The sequence below is a fragment of the Mobula birostris genome, chromosome 1, assembly GCF_030028105.1.
Source record: "Mobula birostris isolate sMobBir1 chromosome 1, sMobBir1.hap1, whole genome shotgun sequence".
Classification (NCBI taxonomy): Eukaryota; Metazoa; Chordata; class Chondrichthyes; order Myliobatiformes; family Myliobatidae; genus Mobula; species Mobula birostris.
In genome coordinates this window covers 86586958-86613610 of record NC_092370.1, presented here as the reverse complement: position 1 = coordinate 86613610, position 26653 = coordinate 86586958, and the positions used below count along the sequence as shown (strand labels likewise).

At 44.1% G+C, this 26653-nt stretch overlaps 2 protein-coding genes across 4 annotated transcripts in view; one reads left to right on the top strand and one right to left on the bottom strand.

The window, feature by feature from the left end:
* cep76 (centrosomal protein 76) overlaps positions 1–8151 on the bottom strand; it is a 61878-nt gene extending 53727 nt beyond the window's left edge. For both annotated transcript variants that reach the window (XM_072258557.1, XM_072258548.1), the window contains exons 1-2: positions 8051–8151; positions 3968–4123 (exon numbers count right to left, since the gene is read on the bottom strand). In XM_072258557.1, coding sequence (XP_072114658.1) covers positions 3968–4123; positions 8051–8113 — 219 coding nt within the window. In that variant the 5' untranslated portion in view covers positions 8114–8151. The remainder of the gene's footprint in view (positions 1–3967; positions 4124–8050) is intronic.
* Positions 8152–8349: 198 nt separating this feature from the next.
* Positions 8350–26653, top strand: part of psmg2 (proteasome (prosome, macropain) assembly chaperone 2) — a 59143-nt gene continuing 40839 nt past the window's right edge. The window contains exon 1 of one of the 2 annotated variants that reach the window (XM_072265762.1): positions 8350–8672. In XM_072265762.1, the coding sequence (XP_072121863.1) occupies positions 8607–8672 (66 nt within the window). In that variant the 5' untranslated portion in view covers positions 8350–8606. The remainder of the gene's footprint in view (positions 8673–26653) is intronic. The other variant, XM_072265678.1, reaches the window with a different exon arrangement.

Below are 26653 nucleotides of genomic sequence, written 5' to 3'. Positions count from 1 at the left end.
GGTTGTATTTCAATTAAGTTCACATAAAGGAAAGAGCACTAGTCATATTAGAAGATAAAATTAAAGGATTTACAAGCCTTTGGAATTGCAGTTAGACTTCCCTGTATGAAACCCAAAGATTGTAGACCAATGTGAACATAAAGCAGATACTTAATATGAAAAGAATAATAGAAAATAAATTAAAACCAATAAATGTCTAAGGCTTGAAAAATTGAGTGGAGTTCATAGGATTTGGTTTCAAAAGCAGATAACATGGAACACAAATTACAAAAAACAGATATGCCATTCTTGTTAACTGTTATAACTACAATCATTCACTAAAATGTTCCTTTGAAACATAGAATCTTGCAGTCATAATATGCTGCACTGTATAAAATAAAGATGCCACAATACCTAGGTTAATGAAATATTCTGATATCCAAACATCAATGCCCATATTTTTCATAATATGCAGCACAGATTCCCCAAAGAGCTCAAGCCTGACAGCATCAGAAATAGATGTATCTGTTGGTGATTTCACCTCTCAAGCTTGGTCTGCCAATGCTAGAGCTTGAATATACTCAATGACTGAGCCCCCACATCACTCATGTAGAAAATTCCAAAGGTTCTCTCCCTTCAGAAGAAACCCCTCCTCATCTCTGCTCTGAATGTCCAGCCCCTTATCTTGAGAAACTAATCACGATTTTGGATATCCCAGGGAAAGGAAATATCACCTTGTATCTATTCTGCTAAGCCTTGTAAGAATTTTGTATGCATCTATGAGAATGCTCATTCTTCTAAATGGTCAGGTATAAGCCCAATCTGCTTATTCTCTCTTCAAAGGAAAAAGTCTCCAAATCAGAAATCAATCTGGTAATTCTTCATGGTCGAGAGAATTGAACAATACAAAATACTTCAGATAAGTCCCACCAGAGCCCTTTATAATTTCCGTGAGACATTTTTACTCTAACATTCAAATCCTCCTGTGATAGAAGGCAACAAGAGGTCTTCCTAATTGCTTGCTGTAAATGTACATTGGGCGTTCAGTGTGCAAAAGACAAATTGTGCAACACAAAAAGAAACAAAAATAATAAATAAGCAATAAATAGAGAACATGAGATGAAGTGTCTTTTAAAGTGAGCCCATAGGCTGTGGAAACATTTCAATGATGAAGTGAATTTGAGTGAAGTTATCCCCTTTGGTTCAAGAGCCTGATGGTTGAGGAGTAATAGTAACTGTTTCTGAACCTGGTGGTGTGAGACCTGAGGCTCCTGTACCTGCTTCCTGATGGCAGTAGCGAGAAGAGAGCATATCTTGAGTGGTGGTGGTCCCTGATGATGGATGCTGCTATCTTGCGGCAACATTTCCTTTAAATGTGCTCAGTGGTGGACTGGGCCATACACACTATATTTTGCAGTATTTTCCATTCAAGGGTATAGGTGCTTCCATACCAGGCTGTGATGCAGTCAGTCGATATACACTTCACTACACATCTATAGAAGTTTGTCAAAGTTTTAGGTGTTATGCCAAATCCTCATAAACTCCTAAGAAAGTAGAGATGCTGCCATGCTTTCTTCATAATTGCACTTGCATGCTGGTCCCTGGACAGTCCTCTAAAAATGATTAAAAAACTGAGGAATTTAAAAGTTGCTGAACCTCTCCACCTCTAATTGACTGATGAGGACTGGCTCATGGACCTATGGTTTCCTCCTCCTGAAGTCAATCATCAGCTCCCTGACCTGGACCCATCATATAAATGTAATTGCAAAGACAGCGCCTCTATTTCCTCAGGAGTCGGCAGATTCAGCACGTCACCAAAATCCTTGACAAACTTCTATGGATGTGTGGTGGAAAGTATGCTGACTGGATACATTATAGCCTGGTATGGGAACACCAATGCTTTTGAGCGGAAAGCCAAATTCGACCCAGTACATCACGGGTTAAGCCCTCCCATTGAGCACATCTATATGATATATCATTGAAAAACAGCATCCATCAAATATCCTCACCACGCAGGTCGTGCTGTTTTCTCGCTGCTGCCATCAGGTAGAAGGTACAAGTCTCAGGGCTCATACCACCAGATTCAAGAACAGCTATTACCCCTCAACCACTGGGCTCTTGAACGAAAAGAGATATCTATACTCATTTATTTCTTGTGTTCTCACAACTGATGGTGTCACTTTAAGGACTCTTTATCTTGTTATTTCACACTCTCATTATTTATTGCTATTTGCTCATATTTGCACTTGCACAGTCTGTTTCATTGATCCTGTTTACAGTTACTGCTGTATAGATTAGCAAGGTATGCCCACAGGATAAAGAATCTCAGGGTTGTATGTGGTGACATGCATGTACTCTGATAAATAAATTTTATTTTCATCTTTGAACAACCTCTCAAAACACTTCCTCACTGTGGATGTAAGTGCTACTGGACGACAGTCATTGAAAGTCTTCATCCATTCACATTGTGTATGTGTACTTGAAGCGTTCCTGTTTCCTCCTTACGAATCATACCGATACCCAGCTTAGAATCACCAAAAAAAAACTTCAATATATTACACATGGTGTCCTTATTTAAATCAGTATGTAGGTGTGAACAGCTTTACTCCAGCAGTAATATTTGCAACAACCAATACAAATAATAGCCCATTAACCCTATTTCATTTTCTGTTCATACCTTATATTCTGTTTGGGGAGCCTCCAACCTCATGGCATGAACATCGATTTCTCAAACTTCCACCATTTCCCACCCCCTTGTCTTTCTCTAATGTTATCTCCTTGCCCTCCGATCACCTCCCTCATGTTATCTCCCCCCCACCTTTCTTCTTTCTTCCATGGCCTTCTGTCTCTTTCACCAATCAACTTCTTAGCTCTTTGCTTCACCCCTCCCCCTTCAAGTTTCACCTATCACCTGGCGTTTCTCTCTCCTCTACTCCCACCTTTCAAATCTACTCCAGCTTTTTTTCCCTCCAGTCCTGCCGAAGGGTTTCGGCCTAAAATGTCAACTGTACTCCCCCCCCCCCCCCCAATAGATGCTGCCTGGCCTGCTGAGTTCCTCCAGCATTTTGTGAGTTGTTCAATGATTACTGTGATTCTTTTTAACTCATTATTTAACTTTCATGTTGTCACCTTCCCTTTAGCATCATATTCCTTAATTTCAAGTCGCCAAGCATCCTAAAATGCACTTTATTCTATTTTTCAAATTCATATTACTGCATTTCCTTGGTCATTTCCAAAGAAAGATCATGGATTCAATGGGCACAGAAACTGACCCTTCAGCCCAATGTGTCCATGCCAAACATCAACATCACCATCTGCACTAATTCCATTTAGCAGTCTTCTACACCTTGGTGATTTATATACCCTTCTAGGTACTATTAAATAGTGTGAAAGTTTCAGTGTCCACCACCCATAGTCACACATTCCAGATTCCAACCACCTTCTGGGTGAAAAAAATCCTCCTCTGTACTCCTCTAATTCTCATACACTCCACTCTAGACTAATGTCCTCTCATTTTAAAGGCCTTCAGTATAGGAAGTAGTTTCTCAATATCTACCCCTATCTATGCTCATCATTTTGTATACCATTTTGTTTTCTTCATTTTCCACACTCCTTTCATCTCTTTAGCCTCCTCTGCTCCAAGAAAACAAAAAACAAATTCAGCTTATCAGTCTCTCCTCATAATTGAAATATTCCATTCAAGTCAACCTTCCAGTGAATCTCCTCAGCATAATCACAAGTTCATGAGAGTATGGTGAACAGAACTACATATTGTACTCCAACTGTGATTCAAATTGTTTTATAAATTTGTACTATAATCTCCCATCTGTCAGATTCTGATGTCCAAGTAATATAAGAGAACTACAATTCAAAACAGGAGTTTAAACACATTTCTGTACACTAAGAGCAGTAAACACAAATCAAACATATTTTTAGACTTTCATTTTGATCCTCTGAAAGATGCCATTCATTGCAGTGAAATACTTACAGTTAAAAAACTGAGTTCCTTCATGACATCATCTACAATTCCCCGGCGTTGTAAGGCTTTTACAAGATCAGCCTCCGACAAACCTTGTGAACTCTTGCCTTGTTCATCTCGAAATGACTCTGATAAAATGTCTCTGATTCTTTCATGAATGTTCATCTGGTCAAAAGATATTCAGCAAGCTATTAACATACTGACTTACAGGTTTAAAACTAACTTTATAATGATTAAGTGCCTTATCTTTCAATGTTTATTATTTATCTTGGTCCTCTGGAAAAATTACTCCTTTGATATGCAACTTATGAGAGGTAAAATAACTTATCTTGTTTATCATGAAAGAAAAGACACAGCTGCTGATTATTTCCAACACAGATGAATGAGGGGGGGAAAAAAGTTATGTTTCAGGTCAATGACTTTTCATCAGAATATTCTAATGAACATCGAGCTGAAATATTAACTGGTTTTCTCTCTCCACAGAGACTAACTGACTTTCTAGAACGCAAACACGGCAAAATCTGCAGAGGCTGGAAATTCAAGCAACACGCACAAAAAAATGCTGGTGGACGCAGCAGGCCAGGCAGTATCTATAGGAAGAGGCCCTCTTCCTATAGATGCTGCCTGGCCTGCTGCACTGACCAGCACTTTTTGTGTTGCTTGACTTTCTAGAAATTGTTTTCTAATACAGACTACCAACATTTGCAACTTTTTAAAATTTTCACTCCTTAATCTGTAAGATATGCAATAAGTGCAGCTACTACATAAAAGTTTAAACTCTTAAAATACATTGGATTTAAAATTTAAAAACTCAGTCTCAGATGGTTTAAAGCTGATACTCTCTTATCCTCAAATACATATTTAAAACTAACCTTGACTTACTTTGTTTAAAGTTTACATGGAAGTAAGAAACAGTAGCTTTCAACTCCAAAAGCAAATAGTAGAAAGGCAAGTGTCAATGCATCCCTTTATACACGAGTCTATATTCATATTTACAGATATCAGAAATAAAGACATTTAAATACTTCTAGTGTATGAGCTACTCTCGGCCTTAAAAATATTGTAGTTAAGATAACAACTGATTTGCAATAAGTTTTAATCCCAAAGTTACTGCTGTGTGAAGTTATTTGGTAGATGCCTCACTGTCTGAACAAAGATCAGATATTCTCTTTACTCCTAGATCAGTAAAGTTTGGATAATTCTCCAGCACATTCTGCTACATGAGACAACCTACTTAGGAAAAAAATATAATAATGCAAGAACAAAGAATAGAAAGCATAAAACCTATCGAGAAAATATTATTCTTTATACCATATTGCCAGTATTATACCAGTATAATACATTGACAAACAACTGTTTTTACTAGGGTAAAGTTACAGATCTCTGCCCATCAGTACTATTCCTACTAAGAATGGAAACATGTTACAAGCTGTAAAGAAAAGTAAGATTAGAAAACTTAAGGCTCCAAGCATTACTTCCCCATATCTTGCTTTATACAGGTGTAAGGGAACATAATGGGGAGAAGTGTACATAATTCGCAACAACTGACATTGAGTTGGAGTTTCGCTTTAAAAGCTTGGCCTGACATGATGACATTGTTATGTAAAGATTTTTAGTGCACTCTTGTGTTTGGGTTTTGTAGTTCAATAAAATGTGTTACATGTTTCATTAAACATAAAACTCCTCACTTTGTTTTATTTGTGAAAACCTACACAGGCATGGCCCAAGTGAACTGGAAGATGAATAATATGATAATATTGCATTGGTTACATTTTTACAAATTTGAGTATTTTGAGGAGATGGCCAAGATGATTGACAAGGGTAGAGCAGTGGATGATGTCTGATGATTTTAGTAAAGCATTTTAAAGAGCCCATCATGATCAAGAAGATTAAGATGAATAGGATCCATTGTGAATTGATAGTCTAGATTCAGAACTGCCTTGCCATAGAGATTGAGAGTAGCAGCAGAAGGATGTTATTCTAGCTGGAGGTCTGTAACTAGTGGTGTTCCTAAGGTTCAGTGTTAGGGCTTCTCTAGTTTGAAATATAAAAAATGACTTGATTGAATATGTACTAGGGCGCGTTATACAGTTAATGGCAGGACCATTGATAGCACTTATCTATAGAAAGATCTTGACAAACAAGTCTATAGCTTCCTTAACGTGGCCACACAAACAGATAGAATGCTGAAGGAAGTGTATGGCATGCTTTCTTTTATCGGCTGGGGCACTGAGTAACAAAGAGTAAGGAAATCATGCTGCAACTATACAAAACGTTGATTAGGCTGCACTTGAAGAATTGCATGCAATTCTAATCACTCCATTACAAGAAGGACATGGAAGCTTAGGAAAAGGTATCGAAGAGGGTTTACCAGAATGTTGCCTAAATTAGACAACATGAGCTACAAGGAGAGGCTGGACAAACTGGGGTTGTTTTCTCTGGAGTGTTGGATGATGAAAGGAGACTTGATAGGTTTTATACAATTATGAAAGGAATAAACAGCCTGAAGCTTTTTCCCCAGGATAGAAATGTCAAGTACTAAGAAACATGCATTTAAGGTGAGATAGGGAAGTTTAAAGGAAATATACAGGGTCTTTTTTCTTTCTTTTTACGGAGTGTGGTAGACACCTGAAACAGGCTACCAGGAGTAGCATAGGAAGCAAATGTGATAGAAGCATTTAAGAGGCATTTAACATGAACATGCAGGAATGGAGGAATATTGCTCTTGGATGGGCAGCAGGGATTGCATTTAATTCAGCATTGTGTTCAGTGAAGACATTGTGGCCTGTTCTTTCTCTCTACTGCTTTCTGTTCTACACTCAGGGTCAAAATGTTTAATTACAGGTCAGTCATTCAAACACCAGTACAAGTCCTTCCTGGCTTATGAATGCCTGACTTATGAGCACCACATTCAAGTAAGCTTTTGGGGGAAATGGAATAATAGATAACAATAGATCCAAGGCACATTCTACCAGCTGGGAACAGCACTTATTCATTGAGGCCAGCTGGTGGCAGCTCTTCCCCAGCCTGTTTGCTATACAGATATCCCACCTCTCTCCCGCATATCGATAGCGGCTCCCAAGAACAATTGGTGCTGTGATCCTCTCATACCGTTTCTGTTCACTTCACTGAATAACAGAACCCTGTCATAACCTGGGAATTGCCTTTATTTGGTAAGATGCAAGGAAAAAAAAGTTGGCTGCAACTTTAGAGTGTTGGCATCGTCTCATAATATTTTAGATGTAGCAGACATTCATGGGGTTAGTTCCAGAGATTAAAGGTGAAAACATTGGAGCACATGGTGCCTTAGGGTCTATGAAGTATACAACTGAAAAAAGGTGAAAAATTGCCTACTTAAGACAAGTGCAGAGGAAAGCCTGCTCTCAGAGGGCTGTGGGCATTTTGAATTCTTTACCCCAGAGAGCTAGGGACAAAATAGGTTATCAAATATACTCAATATCACGACTGGCAAGCATTTAAATTAAAAAGGAAGTCAAGCAGTATGGAGAAGTGGAATTATGGCACTGCACTGCAGCTAATTTTGAGCAAACATTTCAAACGTTCCTGCAGCAAGCATGATAGACCACTCATAATCCTGCTTCGTAATCACGCCAGAAATGCACACACCATTTGGATCAAAAACAGCTGCTGCACTTTTTGGTAAAATCGGATTACAAAATGTTAGTGTTTAGAAGAAGCTGTAGGGACGTCACCACCGATGACAAAGCCTACTTATGAGGGGAGAGTAGCTTTATTCGCCTCTGTCCGAAACAAATGCAATGACAACTCGTGAAACGCTGGACCCACTTCCCTTGGGCAACCGGGAAAGTTACAAACGCCCACCTGCGAGGAAAGGGGCCTGAAGCCCACTGCCTGAGGGTGGTGGGCAAACACTCTCATACTTAAAATACCCAAGTTCACTGTCATAGGCATTGATTGGCACCTGATGTCAGAGGACTGGGACGTGTTTCACTTGAGCCTCACTTAAGACTACCTGACAAACGCCAAAAGCCTCGGCAAGGGGTGGGAGCCGTTCGGAGACTTGGGGTGAGAATGGATCATTGCACTGCTCGACCCACCATCGGAACTCACCTGGGTCAGCTGGTTGCGAACGATTTGCCTCAGCTCGGAGGCTTTCTCCAGCGGCAGCGACATGCTGCCCGAGGCCCCGATCAACTAGGGGTGGGGCTACGCGTCACCCGGCCGACAGGCACCTCCACTCGCTGACACCGCCTCTTTCATCGTCAGCAGTCCGCCAATCGGGCCATGGTAGCTGAGACCCCGCCCCCTCGCCAAATGTCACTCAATCCGACTTCCGCCTCGGCACGCAGCGGTCAGACCCCGCCCCTCCCAATGACTGTTCACACAGCACCAAGGGGCCTCCGAACGTTCAAAACCGCCGCCAAAACCGAGCGGGAATTTCCACCTGCCCATTACAAACGCCTGATCAACTTTATTTTAAATAAAGTCCAAACATCCCAAACTATAATTCTCAGGTATTATATTTATTTATCAGCGAGGAAAAGTAATGGAGATGACATTCAAGGTGACGCAAGTGCCCCGAGACTGCCAGATCAAGCGAGGTCACCAGTGACGTCATTAGAAGACCAGCCGGCGGCGGCGACGGCGACGGATTCGGGAACGCAAGATGACTCTGCTGTTCATCTCAAGTGAGGCCGCGGCAGTTAGTCTCCGGGGCTACACTTTCATCATGGTCAGTAGCCACTTGCGTGCTTCTCGTTATCCGCTCCTGTTGCTCTGAAAAGATGACCACCGCCACTCACGTTTTCTACCTGAGAAAGGAATGAGTCTGTGTTTCAGCGCACTGGCATAGTCCTCTGGCACATGAGATTATCACTTCCCCTGATTTTGTTTGGTGGGGAAAGACGTTAGTTAGGACAGTGGGAGCTTCTTCTCTTGGTGTCCCTGGGGAACAATAATATTGCAACAATCTGCTGCAAGTAAGTTTTTCATTGCACATGTACATATGACAGTAGTATGTGTGTGTGTGTTGGAGTAGAATGTTTCTGGTCAAAATGCTCGACGAACTAAGCAAATCAGGCAGCATCCGTGGGGGGAAATGAACAGTTGTCATTTCAGGCCCAAACTGTTTATCAGGGCTCGGGCTGAAACGTTGACTGTTCATTTCCCTCAGTTGGTGCTACATGACCTGCTTAGTTCCATCAGCATTTTGTATATACTGCTCAAGAGATGCAGTCAGAGACAAGATGTAGAGTCTCACGAAGTCTAACATCAAGCATATCTTTACCACCTGTCTTTCTCCACTTTACGAAGAGATTGCTCCCTCTGTGATTCCCATGTCCATTTGTCCTCTCCCCCGCCACACCCTACAAAGCGGCTAAAGTGTTACACCTGCTCATTCACTTGATGAAAGTCTCGGTTGAAACGTCGACTGATTACTTTTTTCCATATATGGTGTCTGGTCTGATGAGTCCCACCAGCATTTTGTGTGTGTTGCTTGGATTGCCAGCACCTGCAGATTTTTTCATGTTTGTGCTCATTCACCTCCTTCCTCACCTCCACTGAGGGCCCCAAACTGTTATGAATGCATAATCAAAATCAATATATTAATATATATTGATGATACATACTCACAGGATTATTCAAATATTACATAAATATTAAATGCACAACATAAACAGTAATTCCAGATGAAGCAACACTTCACCTGCAAATCTGCTGGGGTTGTCTCTTGAGTTTTGGTGCTCCTGAGGCTGTCCTCCTCTACACTGGTGAGATTCATCGTAAATTTGGGGACCACTTTGTCAAGCACCTCCTCTCTATCTGCCAAAAGCAGAACTTCCCAGTGGCTAAACATTTTAATTCCCATTCCCATTATGGCATGTTAGTCCTCGGCCTCTTCTTGTGCTAAGATGAGGCCACTCTCGAGGTGGAGGAACAACATCTTCCAGTCCCTATATACTTCCATCCCCCATCAGGAAGGTCTCAAAGCTCTACGCTTCTTTTTGGATTCCAGACCTAATCAGTTCCCCTCTACCACCACTCTGCTCCGTCTAGCGGAATTAGTCTTAATAATTTCTCCTTTGGCTGCTCCCACTTCCTCCAAACTAAAGGTGTAGCTATGGGCACCCGTATGGGTCCTAGCTATGCCTGCCTCTTTGTTGGCTTTGTGGAACAATCTATGTTCCGTACCTATTCTGGTATCTATTCCCCACTTTTCCTTCGCTACATCGACGACTGCATTGGCGCTGCTTCCTGCACGCATGCAGAACTCATTGACTTTATTAACTTTGCCTCCAACTTTCACCCTGCCCTCAAGTTTACCTGGTCTATTTCCGACACCTCCCTCCCCTTTCTAGATCTTTCTGTATCTGTCTCTGGAGACAGCTTATCCACTGATGTCTACTATAAGCCTACTGACTCTCACAGCTATCTGGACTATTCCTCTTCTCACCCTGTCTCTTGCAAAAACGCCATCCCCTTCTCGCAATTCCTCCGTCTCCGCCGCATCTGCTCTCAGGATGAGGCTTTTCATTCTAGGACGAGGGAGATGTCTTCCTTTTTTAAAGAAAGGGGCTTCCCTTCCTCCACTATCAACTCTGCTCTTAAATGCATCTCCCCCATTTCACGTACATCTGCTCTCACTCCATCCTCCCACCACCCCACTAGGAATAGGGTTCCCCTGGTCCTCACCTACCACCCCACCAGCCTCCAGGTCCAACATATTATTCTCCGTAACTTCCGCCACCTCCAGCGGGATCCCACCACTAAGCACATCTTTCCCTCCCTCCCCCTCTGCATTCCGCAGGGATCGCTCCCTACGCAACTCCCTTGTTCATTCGTCCCCCCCATCCCTCCCCACTGATCTCCCTCCTGGCACTTATCGGTGTAAGCGGAACAAGTGCTACACATGCCCTTACACTTCCTCCCTTACCACCATTCAGGGCCCCAAACAGTCCTTCCAGGTGAGGCAACACTTCACCTGTGAGCCGGCTGGGGTGATGTACTGCGTCTGGTGCTCCGGATATGGCCTTTTATATATTGGCGAGACCCGACGCAGACTGGGAGACCGCTTTGCTGAACATCTATGCTCTGTCCGCCAGAGAAAGCAGGATCTCCCAGTGGCCACACATTTTAATTCCACATCCCTTTCCCATTCTGACATGTCTATCCACGGCCTCCTCTACTGTAAAGATGAAGCCACACTCGGGTTGGAGGAACAACACCTTATATTCTGTCTGGGTAGCCTCCAACCTAATGGCATGAACATCGACTTCTCTAACTTCCGCTAATGCCCCACCTCCCCCTCGTACCCCATCTGTTACTTATTTTTATACACACATTCTTTCTCTCACTCTCCTTTTTCTCCCTCTGTCCCTCTGAATATACCCCTTGCCCATCCTCTGGGTCCCCCTCCCCCCCTCCTTGTCTTTCTTCCCGGACCTCCTGTCCCATGATCCTCTCGTATCCCTTTTGCCTATCACCTGTCCAGCTCTTGGCTCCAACCCTCCCCCTCCTGTCTTCTCTTATCATTTTGGATCTCCCCCTCCCGCTCCAACTTTCAAATCCCTTACTCACTCTTCCTTCAGTTAGTCCTGACGAAGGGTCTCGACCTGAAACGTCGACTGCACCTCTTCCTAGAGATACTGCCTGGCCTGCTGCGTTCACCAGCAACTTTTATGTGTGTTGCTTGAATTTCCAGCATCTGCAGAATTCCTGTTGTTTGAACAACATCTTCTGTCTGGTTAGCCTCCAACCTGATGGCATGAATTTCTCCTGGTAAAATAATTTTTCCCTCCCCCCTCTCCTCTTCTATTCCCCACTCTGGTCTTTCTCCTGTCTATCACCTTCCCGGGATCCTGAGGGTGGGCTCGTCTTGGCACAAGAGGAGGCCATGGACCGACATGTCAGAACAGGAATGGAAATCAGAAATACAACATTTGGCCAACAGGAAGTTCTACTTTTGGCAGATGAAGTGAAGGTGCTCGAGGAAGCCACCCCATGATTTACAACAGGTCTCACCAATGTAGAGGAGGCTCAATTGGGAGCACCAAACTCAATAGATGACCCCAGCAGATTCACAGGTGAAGTGTTGCGTCACCTAGAAGGACTGTTTGAGGTTCAATGGAGGTGAGAGAGGAGGTGAGTGAGCAGGTCTAGCACTTGGGGTGCTTGCAGGGATAAGTGCCCAGAGGGATGAGTGGACGAAGGAATCACAGAGGCAGCAATCACCGCAGAAAGCAGAGGGGAGGATGGAGGTAAAGTTATGTTTTGTGGCAGATCTTTTTGGAGATGGCAGAAGTTGCGGATAATGATGTGTTGAATGCAGAGGCTCTTGAAGTAGTAATTAAGGATCTATGATTCTGAAGCATCAGTGGGTCATTCTTGCTTTTACATTATTGAAAATATGTGCTACCATTGCACTTGCCTTCCTTGCTATATGCTCAGTGCAAATTAACCTTAAGGGATTCCTGAATTAGAGCTTCCCAAGTCCCTCTGAATTCTGAATTCTCTCCCATTTAGAAAGCTGTCTATACCTTTAGTCTTCATACCAAAGTGCATAACTCTTAACTATGCTGTATTCCATCTGCCACTTCTTTGCCCACTCTCCCAACCTGTCCAAATCCTGCACACTCTGCCTCCACAGCACTATCTCTCCCTCCACCTGTCTTTGTATCATCTCTGAACTTGGCCATGAAGCAATCAGTTCCTTCATCATATAAAGTGATAAGTTATGGTCCCAACAGTTGACCCTCATGGAACTCCTGAAGAAAGACCCCTTTATCTGCAACCTCTGACTTATACCAGTCAATCTCCTGACAATGCTAGTACCTTGCCTCAGCCACCAATGTCTCTTACCTTGCTTAGCAGCCTCATGTGCAGCACCTTGTCAAAGGTCTTATAAAAATCTAAGTAAACAACATCCACTGACTCTTTTGTCGAAACTGTTACCTCAAAGAGTTCTAACGGATTTGTCAGACAAGATTTCCCCTTAACAAAGTCAATCTGAGTGTGTCATATTTTATCATGTACTTCCAAGTATTTTGAAGTTTCATCTTCAATAACAGACTTTGAAATCTTACCAATCATTGAAGTCAGGCTAACCAGCCATATTATATGGGATATATTTTATTATCTTTTTACCTCACTCTCTTAAACAGGTTTTACATTTGCAATTTTTCAGTGCTCTGGGATCCTTTCTGACTCCAGTGTTTCTTGAAATATTACTATAAATGCTTCCATGATCTCTTCAGGTACCATTTTTGGAATTCTGAGATGTAGTCTATCTAGTCAAAGCGATTTATCTTCCTTCATACATTTTAGCTTCCCCAGCACCTTCAACTTAGTAATGGACACTTCAGTCGCTTCTGCCCTATGATACTTGAGAGAATTTCTGGCATGTTACTAGTACGTTCCAATCTGAAGAATGATAGAAGGTTCTTACTTTCCCCATCGCTACTAGTACAGCATTATTTTCCTGTGTTTCAATGTCTACTCTTTCCTCTCTCTTACCATTTAAGTATCTAAATATCACAGATAGACCGCCATCCTAATGCAGGGTGTTGAATTGAAGCGTCAGCATTTCCTTTCCCTCCATAGATACTGCTCAACACATTAAGTTCCTCCAGCAGATTGTTTGTTGCTCCATATTCCAGCATCAGTAATATCCCATGTCTCCAGACATGGGACAGAGTGTGTCACCAGTACTCAGACTGTGACTGTTGGTAAAAGTGAGGAAAGATATGATGCTGCAGGTGATAAACTTTAGTGTTCAGATATTTGCAAAACAAGTTAGTAAATGTAAGGTTGTTTGTTACTGTGTGCATTTAAGTGCACATTTAGCCAGAAGCACTTGGTTTGAGCAGCGTTGCAGATGTTGAAGGGTGTGAGGGAAGAGAAGTGAGTGCAGTTACAAGGAGAAGAAGGTGCTCAAAAAGCTGAAAAGCCCAAAGGTACATAAGTCACCTGGACCAGATGAACTGCACCCTAGGGTTCTGAAAGGGGTAGCTTTAGTAATGATCTTTAAAAAAAAATCATTGGACTCTGCCATGGTGCCAGAGGACTGGAAAATTCCAAATCTCACTCCACTCTTTAAGAAAGAAGGAAGGCAGCGGAAAGGAAATTATAGACCAGTTAACCTAACCTCAGTGGCTGGAAAGATGTTGGAGTCAGTTGTTAATGATGAGATTATGAAGTACTTGGTTACACAGGACAAGACAGAACAAAGGCAGCATGGTTACTGACATGGGTAGAGCATTGGCTGATTGGTAGGAGGCAAAGAATGTGAGTGCTGCACCAGGTGCATCGAGTTGCAGCTCCTCAGAGACCGTGTTAGGGATCTGCAGCTGCAGCTTGATGACCTAGTGCTTATCAGGGAAAGTGAAGAGGTGATAGACAGGAGCTACAGGGAGGTAGTCATCCCTAGGCTACAGGAGTCAGAACACTGGGTCACTGTCAAGAGAGGGAAGGGAAATGCCCGGATAGTGGAGAGCATCCCTGTGGCTGTCCCCCTCAGCAACAAATATCTTGTTCTGGATGCTGTTGGGGGGGGATGACCTGACGGGGGACGCCCATGGTGACCGGGTCTCTGGCACTGAGCCTGGCGCTGTTGAGCAGGAGAGAAGGAGGGTGAAGAGAAATGCGGTAGTCGTCGGGGGATTCCATAGTCAGGGAAACAGACAGGAGATTCTGTGAGCCTGACAGAGATACCCGCATGGTGTGTTGCCTCCCAGGTGCCAGGGTACGGGATGTCTCGGATCGGGTCCTGAATATTCTAAAGGGGCAGGGTGAGCAGCCAGTTGTCTTGGTACATGTTGGTACCAATGACATAGATAGGACAAAGGAGGAGGTCCTGAAGAGAGATTTCCAGGAGTTAGGAAGGAAGCTGAGAAGCAGGACCTCCAGGGTAGTAATCTCAGGATTGCTACCTGTGCCACGTGCTAGCGAGGGCAAGAGTAGTCGGATCAGGCAGATGAATGCGTGGCTGAGAGACTGGTGTAGGGGGCAGGGCTTCAGATTCTTGGATAATTGGGATCTCTTCTGGGGGAAGTATGACCTGTTCAAAAAGGACAGGTTACACCTGAACCCGAAGGGGACCAATATCCTGGCGGGAAAGTTTAATAGAGCTGTTAGGGAGGGTTTAAACTAATTTGGCAGGGGGATGGGAACCGGAATGATAGAGCGGAGGAAGGGGAAAACAGAAATAAATCTAAGATAGTGAGCAGTAAAGATGTCAGGAAAGACAGGCAGGTGATGGGGCAAATGTGTAGCCATTGGGATGAGTTGCAGTGCAATAAAGTTGCAGTGAAATCGAAGCAAAAAGTATCAAATACTGGTCTTAAGGTGTTGTACTTAAATGCACGCAGCATAAGAAATAAGGTGGATGATCTTGTTGTACAGCTACAGATTGGCAGGTATGATATTGTGGCCATCACGGAGACCTGGCGAAAGGATGCATGTCTCTGGGAGCTGAACGTCCAAGGATACACGGTGTATCGGAAGGATAGGAAGGTAGACAGAGGGGGAGGTGTGGCTTCATTGGTAAGAAATGATATTAAATCATTAGAAAGAGGTGATATAGGATTGGAAGGTGCAGGATCTTTATGGGTTGAGCTAAGGAATAGCAGGGGTAAAAGGACCCTGATGGCAGTTATTTATAGGCCTCCAAACAGCTGCAGGGATGTGGACTACAAATTACAACTGGAAATAGAAAAGGCTTGTCAGAAGGGCAGTGTTATGATAATTGTGGGGGATTTTAACATGCGAGTAGATTGGAAAAATCAGGTCGGCACTGGATCTCAAGGGAGAGAATTTGTAGAATGTCTGCGAGATGGCTTTTTAGAACAGCTTGTTGTTGAGCCCACTAGGGGATCAGCTGTACTGGATTGGGTATTGTGTAATGAACCGGAGGTGATTGGAGAGATTGAGGTGAAGGAACCCTTAGGAGGCAGTGATCATAACATGATTGAGTTCACTGTGAAATTAGAAAAAGAAAAGCCGAAATCTGATGTGTCGGTGTTTCAGTGGAGTAAAGGAAACTACAGTGGCATGAGAGAGGAACTGGCCAAAGTTGACTGGAAAGAGACACTGGCGGGAAAGACAACAGAGCAGCAGTGGCTGGAGTTTATGCGAGAAATGAGGAATGTGCAAGACAGGTATATTCCAAAAAAGAAGAAATTTTCGAGTCGAAAAAGGATGCAACTGTAGTTGACAAGAGAAGTCAAAGCCAAAGTTAAAGCTAAGGAGAAGGCATACAAGGAAGCAAAAATTAGTGGGAAGACAGAGGATTGGGAAGCCTTTAAAACCTTACAAAAGGAAACCAAGAAGGTCATTAAGAGAGAAAAGATTAACTATGAAAGGAAACTAGCAAATAATATCGAAGAGGATAGTAAAAGCTTTTTCAAGTATATAAAGAGTAAAAGACAGGTGAGAGTAGATATAGGACTGATAGAAAATAATACTGGAGAAATTGTAATGGGAGATGAGGAGATGGCAGAGGAACTGAACAAGTATTTTGCATCATTCTTCACTGAGGAAGACAGCAGGATACCGGACACTCAAGGGTGGCAGGGAAGAGAAGTGTGCGCAGTCACAATTACGACAGAGAAAGTACTCAGGAAGCTGAATAGGCTAAAAGTTGATAAATCTCCTGGACCAGATGGAATGCATCCTCGTGTTCTGAAGGAAGTAGCTGTGGAGATTGCGGAGGCATTAGCGATGATCTTTCAAAAGTCGACAGATTCTGGCATGGTTCCGGAGGACTGGAAGATTGCAAATGTCACTCCGCTATTTAAGAAGGGGGCAAGGAAGCAAAAAGGAAATTATAGACCTGTTAGCTTGACGTCAGTGGTTGGGAAGTTGTTGGAGTCGATTGTCAAGGATGAGATTACAGAGTACCTGGAGGCATATGACAAGATAGGCAGAACTCAACATGGATCCCTTAAAGGAAAATCCTGCCTGACAAACCTATTACAATTTTTTGAGGAAATTACCAGTAGGCTAGACAAGGGAGATGCAGTGGATGTTGTATATTTGGATTTTCAGAAGGCCTTTGACAAGGTGCCACACATGAGGCTGCTTAACAAGATAAGAGCCCATGGAATTACAGGAAAGTTACATACGTAGATAGAGCGTTGGCTGATTGGCAGGAAACAGAGAGTGGGAATAAAGGGATCCTATTCTGGTTGGCTGCCGGTTACCAGTGGTGTTCCACAGGGATCAGTGTTGGGGCCGCTTCTTTTTACATTGTACATCAACGATTTGGATTATGCAATAGAGGGCTTTGTGGCTAAGTTTGCTGATGATACGAAGATAGGTGGAGGGGCCGGTAGTGCTGAGGAAACAGAGAGTCTGCAGAGAGACTTGGATAGATTGGAAGAATGGGCAGAGAAGTGGCAAATGAAGTACAATGTTGGAAAGTGTATGGTTATGCACTTTGGCAGAAAAAATAAATGGGCAGACTATTATTTAAATGGGGAAAGAATTCAAAGTTCTGAGATGCAATGGGACTTGGGAGTCCTCGTACAGGATTCCCTTAAAGTTAACCTCCAGGTTGAGTGGGTAGTGAAGAAGGCGAATGCAATGTTGGCATTCATTTCTAGAGGAATAGAGTATAGGAGCAGGGATGTGATGTTGAGGCTCTATAAGGCGCTGGTGAGACCTCACTTGGAGTACTGTGGGCAGTTTTGGTCTCCTTATTTAAGAAAGGATGTGTTGACGTTGGAGAGGGTACAGAGAAGATTCACTAGAATGATTCCGGGAATGAGAGGGTTAACATATGAGGAACGTTTGTCCGCTCTTGGACTGTATTCCTTGGCGTTTAGAAGAATGAGGGGAGACCTCATAGAAACATTTCAAATGTTAAAAGGCATGGACAGAGTGGATGTGGCAAAGTTGTTTCCCATGATGGGGGAGTCTAGTACGAGAGGGCATGACTTCAGGATTGAAGGGCGCCCTTTCAGAACAGAAATGCGAAAAAAATTTTTTAGTCGGAGGGTGTTGAATCTATGGAATTTGTTGCCACGGGCAGCAGTGGAGGCCAAGTCATTGGGTGTCTTTAAGGCAGAGATTAATAGGTATCTGAGTAGCCAGGGCATCAAAGGTTATGGTGAGAAGGCGGGGCAGTGGGACTAAATAGGATAAAATGGATCAGCTCATGATAAAATGGCGGAGCAGACTCGATGGGCCGAATGGCCTACTTCTGCTTCTTTGTCTTATGGTCTTATGTATTAATAAAAGGATCCTTTTCGGTTGGCTGCCAGTAACTAATGGTGTTTTGGCAGGGTCAGTGTTGGGACCGCTTCTATGTGTGCTACATATCGTTGATTTAGATGATGGAATAGATGTCTTTGTTGCCAAGTTTGCAGATAATATGAGATTGGTGGAAGGGCAGGTCGTGTTGAGGAAACAGGTAGGCTGCAGAAGGACTTATAGACAGATTAGGAGAATGGGCAAGGAAATGGCAAATGAAATACAATGTTGGAAAATGCATGGTCATGCACTTTGGTAGTAGAAATTTTTTTTTATTTCAAAATATACTTTATTCAAAAATAAATATATACAATAAACCATTCAATAACTTTTCATCCTTTACATACGTTTCCATTATAGTCAGTACATAACCGTATTTATAGCCACCCACGGGGCACTCCAGTAGTTCAGCTTACCATATCATTGTTGAGGGGTATACTCCCCGCCCACCGACCCCTCCCACGGGTGGAGAAACCTATACTGTGGGCCTTCCCCACCGGGCCCTTGCGGTGGCTGCACCGAGTTTCAGTGCGTCCCTCAGCACGTACTCCTGCAGCCGAGAATGTGCCAGTCGGCAGCATTCTCCCACAGACATCTCCATGTGCTGGTAGATCATCAAGTTTCGGGCCGACCAAAGAGCGTCTTTCACCAAGTTGATGATCTGCCAGCAGCACCGGATGTTGGTCTCCGTGTGCGTCCCCGGGAACAGCCCGTAGATCAGAGAGTCCTCTGTTACACAGCTGCTGGGGATAAAATGTGACACTAGCCGGTCCATCCTCCTCCACACCCTCTTTGTGAACTGGCAGTGTGCAAAGAGGTGGGTCACAGACTCCTCCTCACTGCAGTCCTCCCGTGGGCAGTGGGGTGCGGAGACAACGTTCCGGGCGTACAGGAGGGCTCTGACTGGGAGGGCCCCTCTCACCGCCAGCCAGGCGAGGTCTTGGTGCCTGTTGGTGAGATCTGGCGATGAGGCATTTTGCCAGATGAACTGGACAGTCTGCTCAGGGAACCACCCCACTGTGTCCATCATGTCCTTCTCCTGCAGTGCCTGCAGGACACTATGTGCCGACCACTGCCTGATGGCCCTGTGGTCAAAGGCGTTCTTCTGGAAGAACTTTGCTACGTAGGACAGGTATGCTGGCAACGACCAGCTGACTGGGGCGTTGCGCGGGAGTGCGGCCAGACCCATCCTTCATAGCCAGGGCGACAGGTAGAACCTGGGCACATAGTGGTACTTGGTGCCCACATACCTGGACTCTACACACAACCTGATGCAGCCACATACGAAGCTGGCCATCAGGGTGAGGGCGACATTGGGGACGTTCTTGCCCCCGTTGTCCAGGGACTTGTGCATGACGGTCCGTCTCACCCGCTCCATCTTGGATCCCCAGACGAATCTGAAGACAGCCCGGGTGATTTCCGAGCTGTAGGAGCGGGGGACGGGCCAGACCTGCGCCAAGTACAGCAGCCTTGAGAGCACCTCACACCTGATGACCAGGTTCTTGCCCATTATCGACAGGGAGCGCCCTCCCCACAGTCCCAGTTTCTGTTTCACCTTGGCAGTCCGCTCCTGCCAGTTCTTGTTGCACGCCTCAGCCTCTCCGAACCAGATCCCCAACACCCTCACGTGGTCAGACCTGATGGTGAAGGGGACGCTGGATCGGTCGGGCCAGTTGCCGAAGAGCATGGCCTCGCTCTTCGTGCGGTTGACCCTGGCCCCCGACGCTAGCTCGAACTGTTCACAGGTGCCAATCAACCTGCGAAGTGACCTCGGATCAGAGCAGAAGACGGTGACGTCGTCCATGTACAGGGAGGTTTTCACTTGAGTCCCTCCACTGCCTGGCAGCGTCACCCCTCTTATGCCCTTATCCCTCCTGATGGCTTCGGCAAAGGGTTCTATGCAGCAGACAAACAAGACAGGGGAGAGGGGACAGCCCTGCCTGACCCCAGACCTGATGGAGAAGCTGTCTGTTTCCCACCCGTTGACCTGGACTGCACTACGGATGTCTGTGTAGAGCAGTCTAATCCAATTCCGGATTCCCTCCCCAAATCCCATTTTGGAGAGCACGTCCGCCATGTACGTGTACGATATCCTGTCGAAGGCTTTCTCTTGGTCCAAGCTGACCAGGCAGGCATCCACCCCCCTGTCCTGCACGTAGGCGATGGTGTCCCTCAGCAGCGCGAGGCTGTCTGAGATCTTCCTGCCCGGTACAGCACAGGTTTGGTCTGGGTGAATCACCTGCCCTAGAGCAGATAATATGAGATTGGTGGAAGGGCAGGTCGTGTTGAGGAAACAGGTAGGCTGCAGAAGAACTTATAGACAGATTAGGAGAATGGGCAAGGAAATGGCAAATGAAATACAATGTTGGAAAATGCATGGTCATGCACTTTGGTAGTAGAAATAAATGTGCAGACTATTTTCTAAATGGGGAGAAAATCCAAAGATTTGAGATGCAAAGGGACTTGGTAGTCCTTGTGCAGAACACCCTAAAGTAGGGGTCGCCAACCTGTCGATTGCGATCGACCGGTCGATCTTTGAGACTTTCCCAGTAGATCCCGAAGAAAAACCAAAAATAAATACACAAGTACTATTGTAATGTGAGCATTATAAAAGTAATGCTAATTAGGATAATGGTAATATAGCAATATTTTCGCTAAAAAGCTGTTTGTAAAGAGAGATTGTTTCCGGGTTGCAGGGGTTTAGTTCCGTTCTTTCTGCCCAGTGCGCATGTGTGTAGTTCCCCCGCCATGCATCGCATTTTCAGCGTAGCCTATGCTGCATCAAAGTGACCAATCAGGTTAGATAAGAGTACGGACTGTTGCAAACATCGATATACGACAGCATCCCCAACCTCCGGGCTGCAAAGCATGCAGTGGTGCAGCGGTAGTCAGGATGCACACAGCACATCTTTAAGAAAAAAAGCCGAAATAAACCAGCTAATTAATTAGGTGCTGCCTGGCATGTAAATGTCGGCCCAGATCAGAGGCGACGCAATCGGCAATCGCTCGTGATACCCTGATAGCATAGTGGAGGCTCCACAAAAGAAGGCAAAAACATACAAATTCCATCCAGAATGGGAAGAGGAATTTCTGTTTACCTTGGTGAAAGACAAGTGTGTATGTATGTTGTGCCACCAAACACAAGCACTGACTAAAAGGGGAATCTGGAGCGGCACCACAACACCAACCACCAGAAATTTAAAGACACCTACCCCCCCAAAGTGCGCAATTCATGCTTGGAAAGTTGAACTGAAATCGGGGTTGAAGGCCCAGCAATCGTTTTCCACAAAACATGCTGCTCAAAATAAGGCTGCTGTTGAAGCATCATTTCATGTAAGTCACCTTTTGGCTAAACACAAGAAGCCTTTTACAGATGGCGATTTATTCAAGGAAGCAATGGTCATTACCGCAGAGACTGTTTTTAATTACTTTACCAACAAAAATAGCATCACAACTGCAATACATAATATACCGCTTGGCTCTGCAACAGTGACAAGGAGAGTAGAGTCACTGTCCGAGGACATGAATATTTTTCACCACAGTTCGATGAATCCCTGGATGTAATGCAAACAACTCAGCTTGTTGTATTTGTCAGAATGGCTTTCCAGGATTTTACAACAAAGGAGGACTTCCTCACTCTTTTGCAATTAAAGGAAAGAACGAGAGATGAGGATATTTACAATGAGTTTAAAAAAATATGTCTGTGAAAATGACATCCCCATTCATTCATAAACTGGTGGCAATTACTACTGATGGGGCCCCAGCAATGCGCGGTGTGCACGTTGGTTTTATAGCACTAAAAGTCAGTGCCTACTTTGGGTCAACTTATCTGTGTGAAATTGCATTTTCACAGATGAAAATTATTAAATCTAAGTACAGGAGCTGATTTACTGACAAACACCTCACTAGGGTTGCCAACTTTCTCACTCCCAAATAAGGGACAGAAGTAGCAGTCAAATCCCGGGACATTTGTGTTTACCCCGAGAAAGGCTACCATGACCATGAAGTCTTGCGCGGGCTGTGTGAGCATGTGCGTACCAATTTTTTTTTACCCCACAAATCTGTTTTGGCTTAATCTTCATTATTTCTACTTTATATAGGCTGTGTATATATCATCTCATTCCTGCTTTTAATATATGTTAGTGTTATTTTAAGTTTTATGTGTTGTTTGGTATGATTTGGTAGGTTATTTTTAAGGTCTGGGAACACTCAAAATTTTTTTCCATATAAATTGATGATAATTGCTTCTTCGGCGTAAAGCATTTCGGCACAAAAGGTTTCATAGGAACACTCTACCTTAGTGGGCGAAATACGGGACAGTTGGCAACCCTACACCTCTCAGACTGTCTCAGACTGGCTGTCAGTAGTTATGAGCCAAATTTCAGGGAACTTGCAGAAAGTGTTCAGCCCCAGTCATCATACTGAGTGCAACAGTCAATTTTTATTCATTCATTTTTTGTGTTGAAATAAAATTAAATAATGAAACTTAGAATTAAAGGTGTGAAGTATTGTAGGATTCTTAAAGAAAGACAGCTATGGCCTGTTTGATATGCTAGTTACAGTGTTTGAATTAATTTGAAAGTTTGACAAAAGTATTTTGTGTAATTCAAATACAATTCACCCAAATAAAGGCCTCAAATTGGAAGTACAATCTGATCTGTTTTTTCTCTAAACGATTTAGTAGGTAGGTCTTGCCTTTCACTGAGGTCGAGGTAGGGGAGCTTTGGCTTAAAAAGGTTGGTGACCACTACCCTAAAGGTTAACTTGCAGTTAGAACTGGTGGTGAGGAAGGCAAATGCCATGTTAGCATTCATTTAAAGAGGTCTAGAATACAAGAGCAAGGGTGTGATGCTGAGGCTTTATAAGGCACTGGTAAGGCCTCACCTTGAGAATTGTGAACAATTTTGGGCTCCTCATCTAAGAAAAGATGTGCTGGCATTGGAGAGGGTTCAAAGGAGTTTCACAAGGATGATTCTGGGAATGAAAGAGTTATCATGTGAGTGTAATACCCTGGTTCATATTTTTTGCTGTTATGCTGTTCTGTATTTCATTTTGTGCTGTTCTGTGTGAGCTGCTTGTTTTCCGCTTATGTTTGGGTTACTGTTGAAGATAAGAGATAGGAGAATTTTGTGCCATCCAGTTAGGATGGTCAGATTAAGAGGAGCTTTCTCTGGTGAGGGACACTAAGATTGGGCTTGGGGCTTTTGTTAGTGAGAGATGAGGAGAGAAGAGGTTGTAGGATTCGACTCGGAGCAGAGCTGTGATTCAACAAAGGATCAGCGACAGGGAAACCGTGAGCTCTAACTGGTGCACGTTAGTCTGTTTAATTAAAATAGGCCCTTTTTTTTGTTCTTTCTCCTTTCATCAAATTAAGAATTATAAAGCTAAATCATTTAATTGTGTGCGATGTACTGTCTGTCATTTTGTGGCACTCATTTGTAACAGAGTAACGAATTACACAGCATCCACACAAACAGGGTTTTTGGGTAGGCTCAGACCTCAGTCTCACAGGTCTCTGTACCCTTTCCAATGCTTCCACATCCTTCCAATAGTGAGGTGACCAGAACTGGACACAGTACTCCAAGTGTGGCCTAACCAGAGTTTTATAGAGCTGCATCATTACATCGTGACTCTTAAACTTTGTCCCTCGACTAATGAAAGCTAACACCTCATAAGCTTTCTTAACTACCTTATCTACCTGTGAGGCAGCTTTCAGGGATCTGTGGACATGTACCTCCGGATCCCTCTGTTCCTCCACACTACCAAGTATCCTGCCATTTACTTTGTACTCTGCCTTGGAGTTTGTCCTTCCAAAGTGTACCACCTCACACTTCTCTGGGTTGAACTCCATCTGCCACTTAGCCCACTTAGGCATCTTATCAATGTCTCTCTGCAATCTTCGACAATCTTCTACACTATCTACAACACCACCAACCTTTGTGTCGTCTGCAAACTTGCCAACCCACCCTTCTACCCCCACATCCAGGTCGTTAATAAAAATCACGAAAAGTAGAGATCCTTGTGGGACACCACTAGTCACAACCCTCCAATCTGAATGTACTCCCTCCACCACGACCCTCTGCCTTCTGCAGGCAAGCCAATTCTGAATCCACCTGGTCAAACTTCCCTGGATCCCGTACCTTCTGACTTTCTGAATAAGCCTACCGTATGGAACCTTGTCAAATGCCTTACTAAAATCCATGTAGATCACATTCACTGCACTATCCTCATCTATATGCCTGGTCACCTCCTCAAACAACTCTATCAGGCTTGTTAGACGCGATCTGCCCTTCACAAAGCCATGCTGACTGTCCCTGATCAGACCATGATTCTCTGAATGCCCATAGATCCTATCTCTAAGAATAGTTTCCAACAGCTTTCCCACCACAGATGTAAAGCTCATGGTCTATAATTACCCGGACTATCCCTACTACCTTTTTTGAACAAGGGGACAACATTCGCCTCCCTCCAATCCTCCGGTACCATTCCCGTGGACAACGAGGACATAAAGATCCTAGCCAGAGGCTCAGCAATCTCTTCCCTTGCCTCGTGGAGCAGCCTGGGGAATATTCCGTCAGGCCCCAGGGACTTATCTGTTCTATTGTATTTTAACAACTCCAACACCACCTCTCCCAAAATATCAACATGCTCCAGAACATCAACCTCACTCATATTGTCCTCAGTGTCATCAAGTTCCCTCTCATTGGTGAATACCGAAGAGAAGTATTCATTGAGGACCTTGCTCGCTTCCACAGCCTCCAGGCACATCATCCCACCTTTATCTCTAATCGGTTCTACCTTCACTCCTGTCATCCTTTTCTTCTTCACATAATTGAAGAATGCCTTGGGGTTTTCCTTTACCCTACTTGCCAAGGCCTTTTCATGCCCCCTTGCTCTTCTCAGCCCCTTCTAAATCTCCTTTCTTGCTTCCCTATATTCCTCAATAGACCCTTCTGATCCTTGCTTCCTAAACCTCATGTATGCTGCCTTCTTCCACCTGACTAGATTTTCCACCTCACTTGTCACCCATGGTTCCTTCACCCTACCATTCTTTATCTTCCTCACCGGGACAAATTTATCCCTAACATCCTGCAAGAGATCTCTAAACATCGACCACATGTCCATAGTACATTTCCCTGCAAAAGCATCATCCCAATTCATACCCGCAAGTTCTAGCCTTATAGCCTCATAATTTGCCCTTCCCCAATTAAAAATTTTCCTGTCCTCTCTGATTCTGTCCTTTTCCATGATAATGCTAAAGGCCAGGGATCTGTGATCACTGTCCCCCAGATGCTCACCCACTGAGAGATCTGTGACCTGACCCAGTTCATTACCTAATACTAGATCTACTATGGCATTCCCCCAGTCAGCCTGTCAACATACTGTGACAGGAATCCGTCCTGGACACACTTAACAAATTCTGCCCCGTCTAAACCCTTGGAACCAATCAATACAGGTTTCCCCTGCCATCCGAAGATAGAGCGTTCCTATAAAACAGTTTGTAAGCCAGAATGTCATAAAGTGAAGAAGCAATTACCATTTATTTATATGGGAAAAATTTGTGAGCATTCGCAAACCCAAAAATAACCTACCAAATCATGCCAAATAACACATAAAACCTAAAATAACAGTAACATATAGTAAAAGCAGGAATGATATGATAAATTCACAGCCTATATAAAGTAGAAATATTTCCCTACAATCATTGCTGCACTGTTCTGCGTAGCGAAAATCTCACGCAAGTGCTCTCGGCAGAAATTCTCTCTCCAGTAACCTTTAAGCTATGAAGCTGCCAAATCATACCAAATAACGCATAAAAATACACAGCCTATATAAAGTAGAAATAATGTATGTACAGTGTAGTATCACTTACTGGAATCAGGAAGACAGCGCCGAGCACACTGATGATGGTGTGTTAGGCTGAGTCGTCGGAGGTTGGGGTAGTGCAGTGGCCCCCACCCTCCAGGCCGCCGACCGATACCAATCCGTGAAGCATGCAGGGGTACAGCAGTAGCCAGGACTCACCCAACACATCTTTAAGAAAAAAGCCAAAATAAACAAGCTAATTAATTAGGTGCCACCTGGCACGTAATTAATTAGTTTGTTTGTTTCGGCTTTTTTCTTAAAGATGTGCTGGGTGCGTCCTGGCTACTGCTGCATTCTCCGCGGCAATATATCGGTCCGCGGCCTGGTGATTGGGGTGGTGGGACACTGGGGTGTCATCTCTTCAATCAGGGCAGGCAGGTCATCTTCTTCTATGTCTGCCTGCCTCGATGTCAAGGGTCGAGGTTCATCGTCTGCTGTGGCTGATGTGGAAGGCTTGCTTGACTGCTTAGCCTTGCGCATTTTTCTGTCATACAGTTCTTTTTAAGCACTCAAACCATCTTGCAAATATGCCCTAAACCGACGTACCCTTTCAAAATTAAAGTCGTACTTTATCATTGCAGCAAAAATCTCACGCAG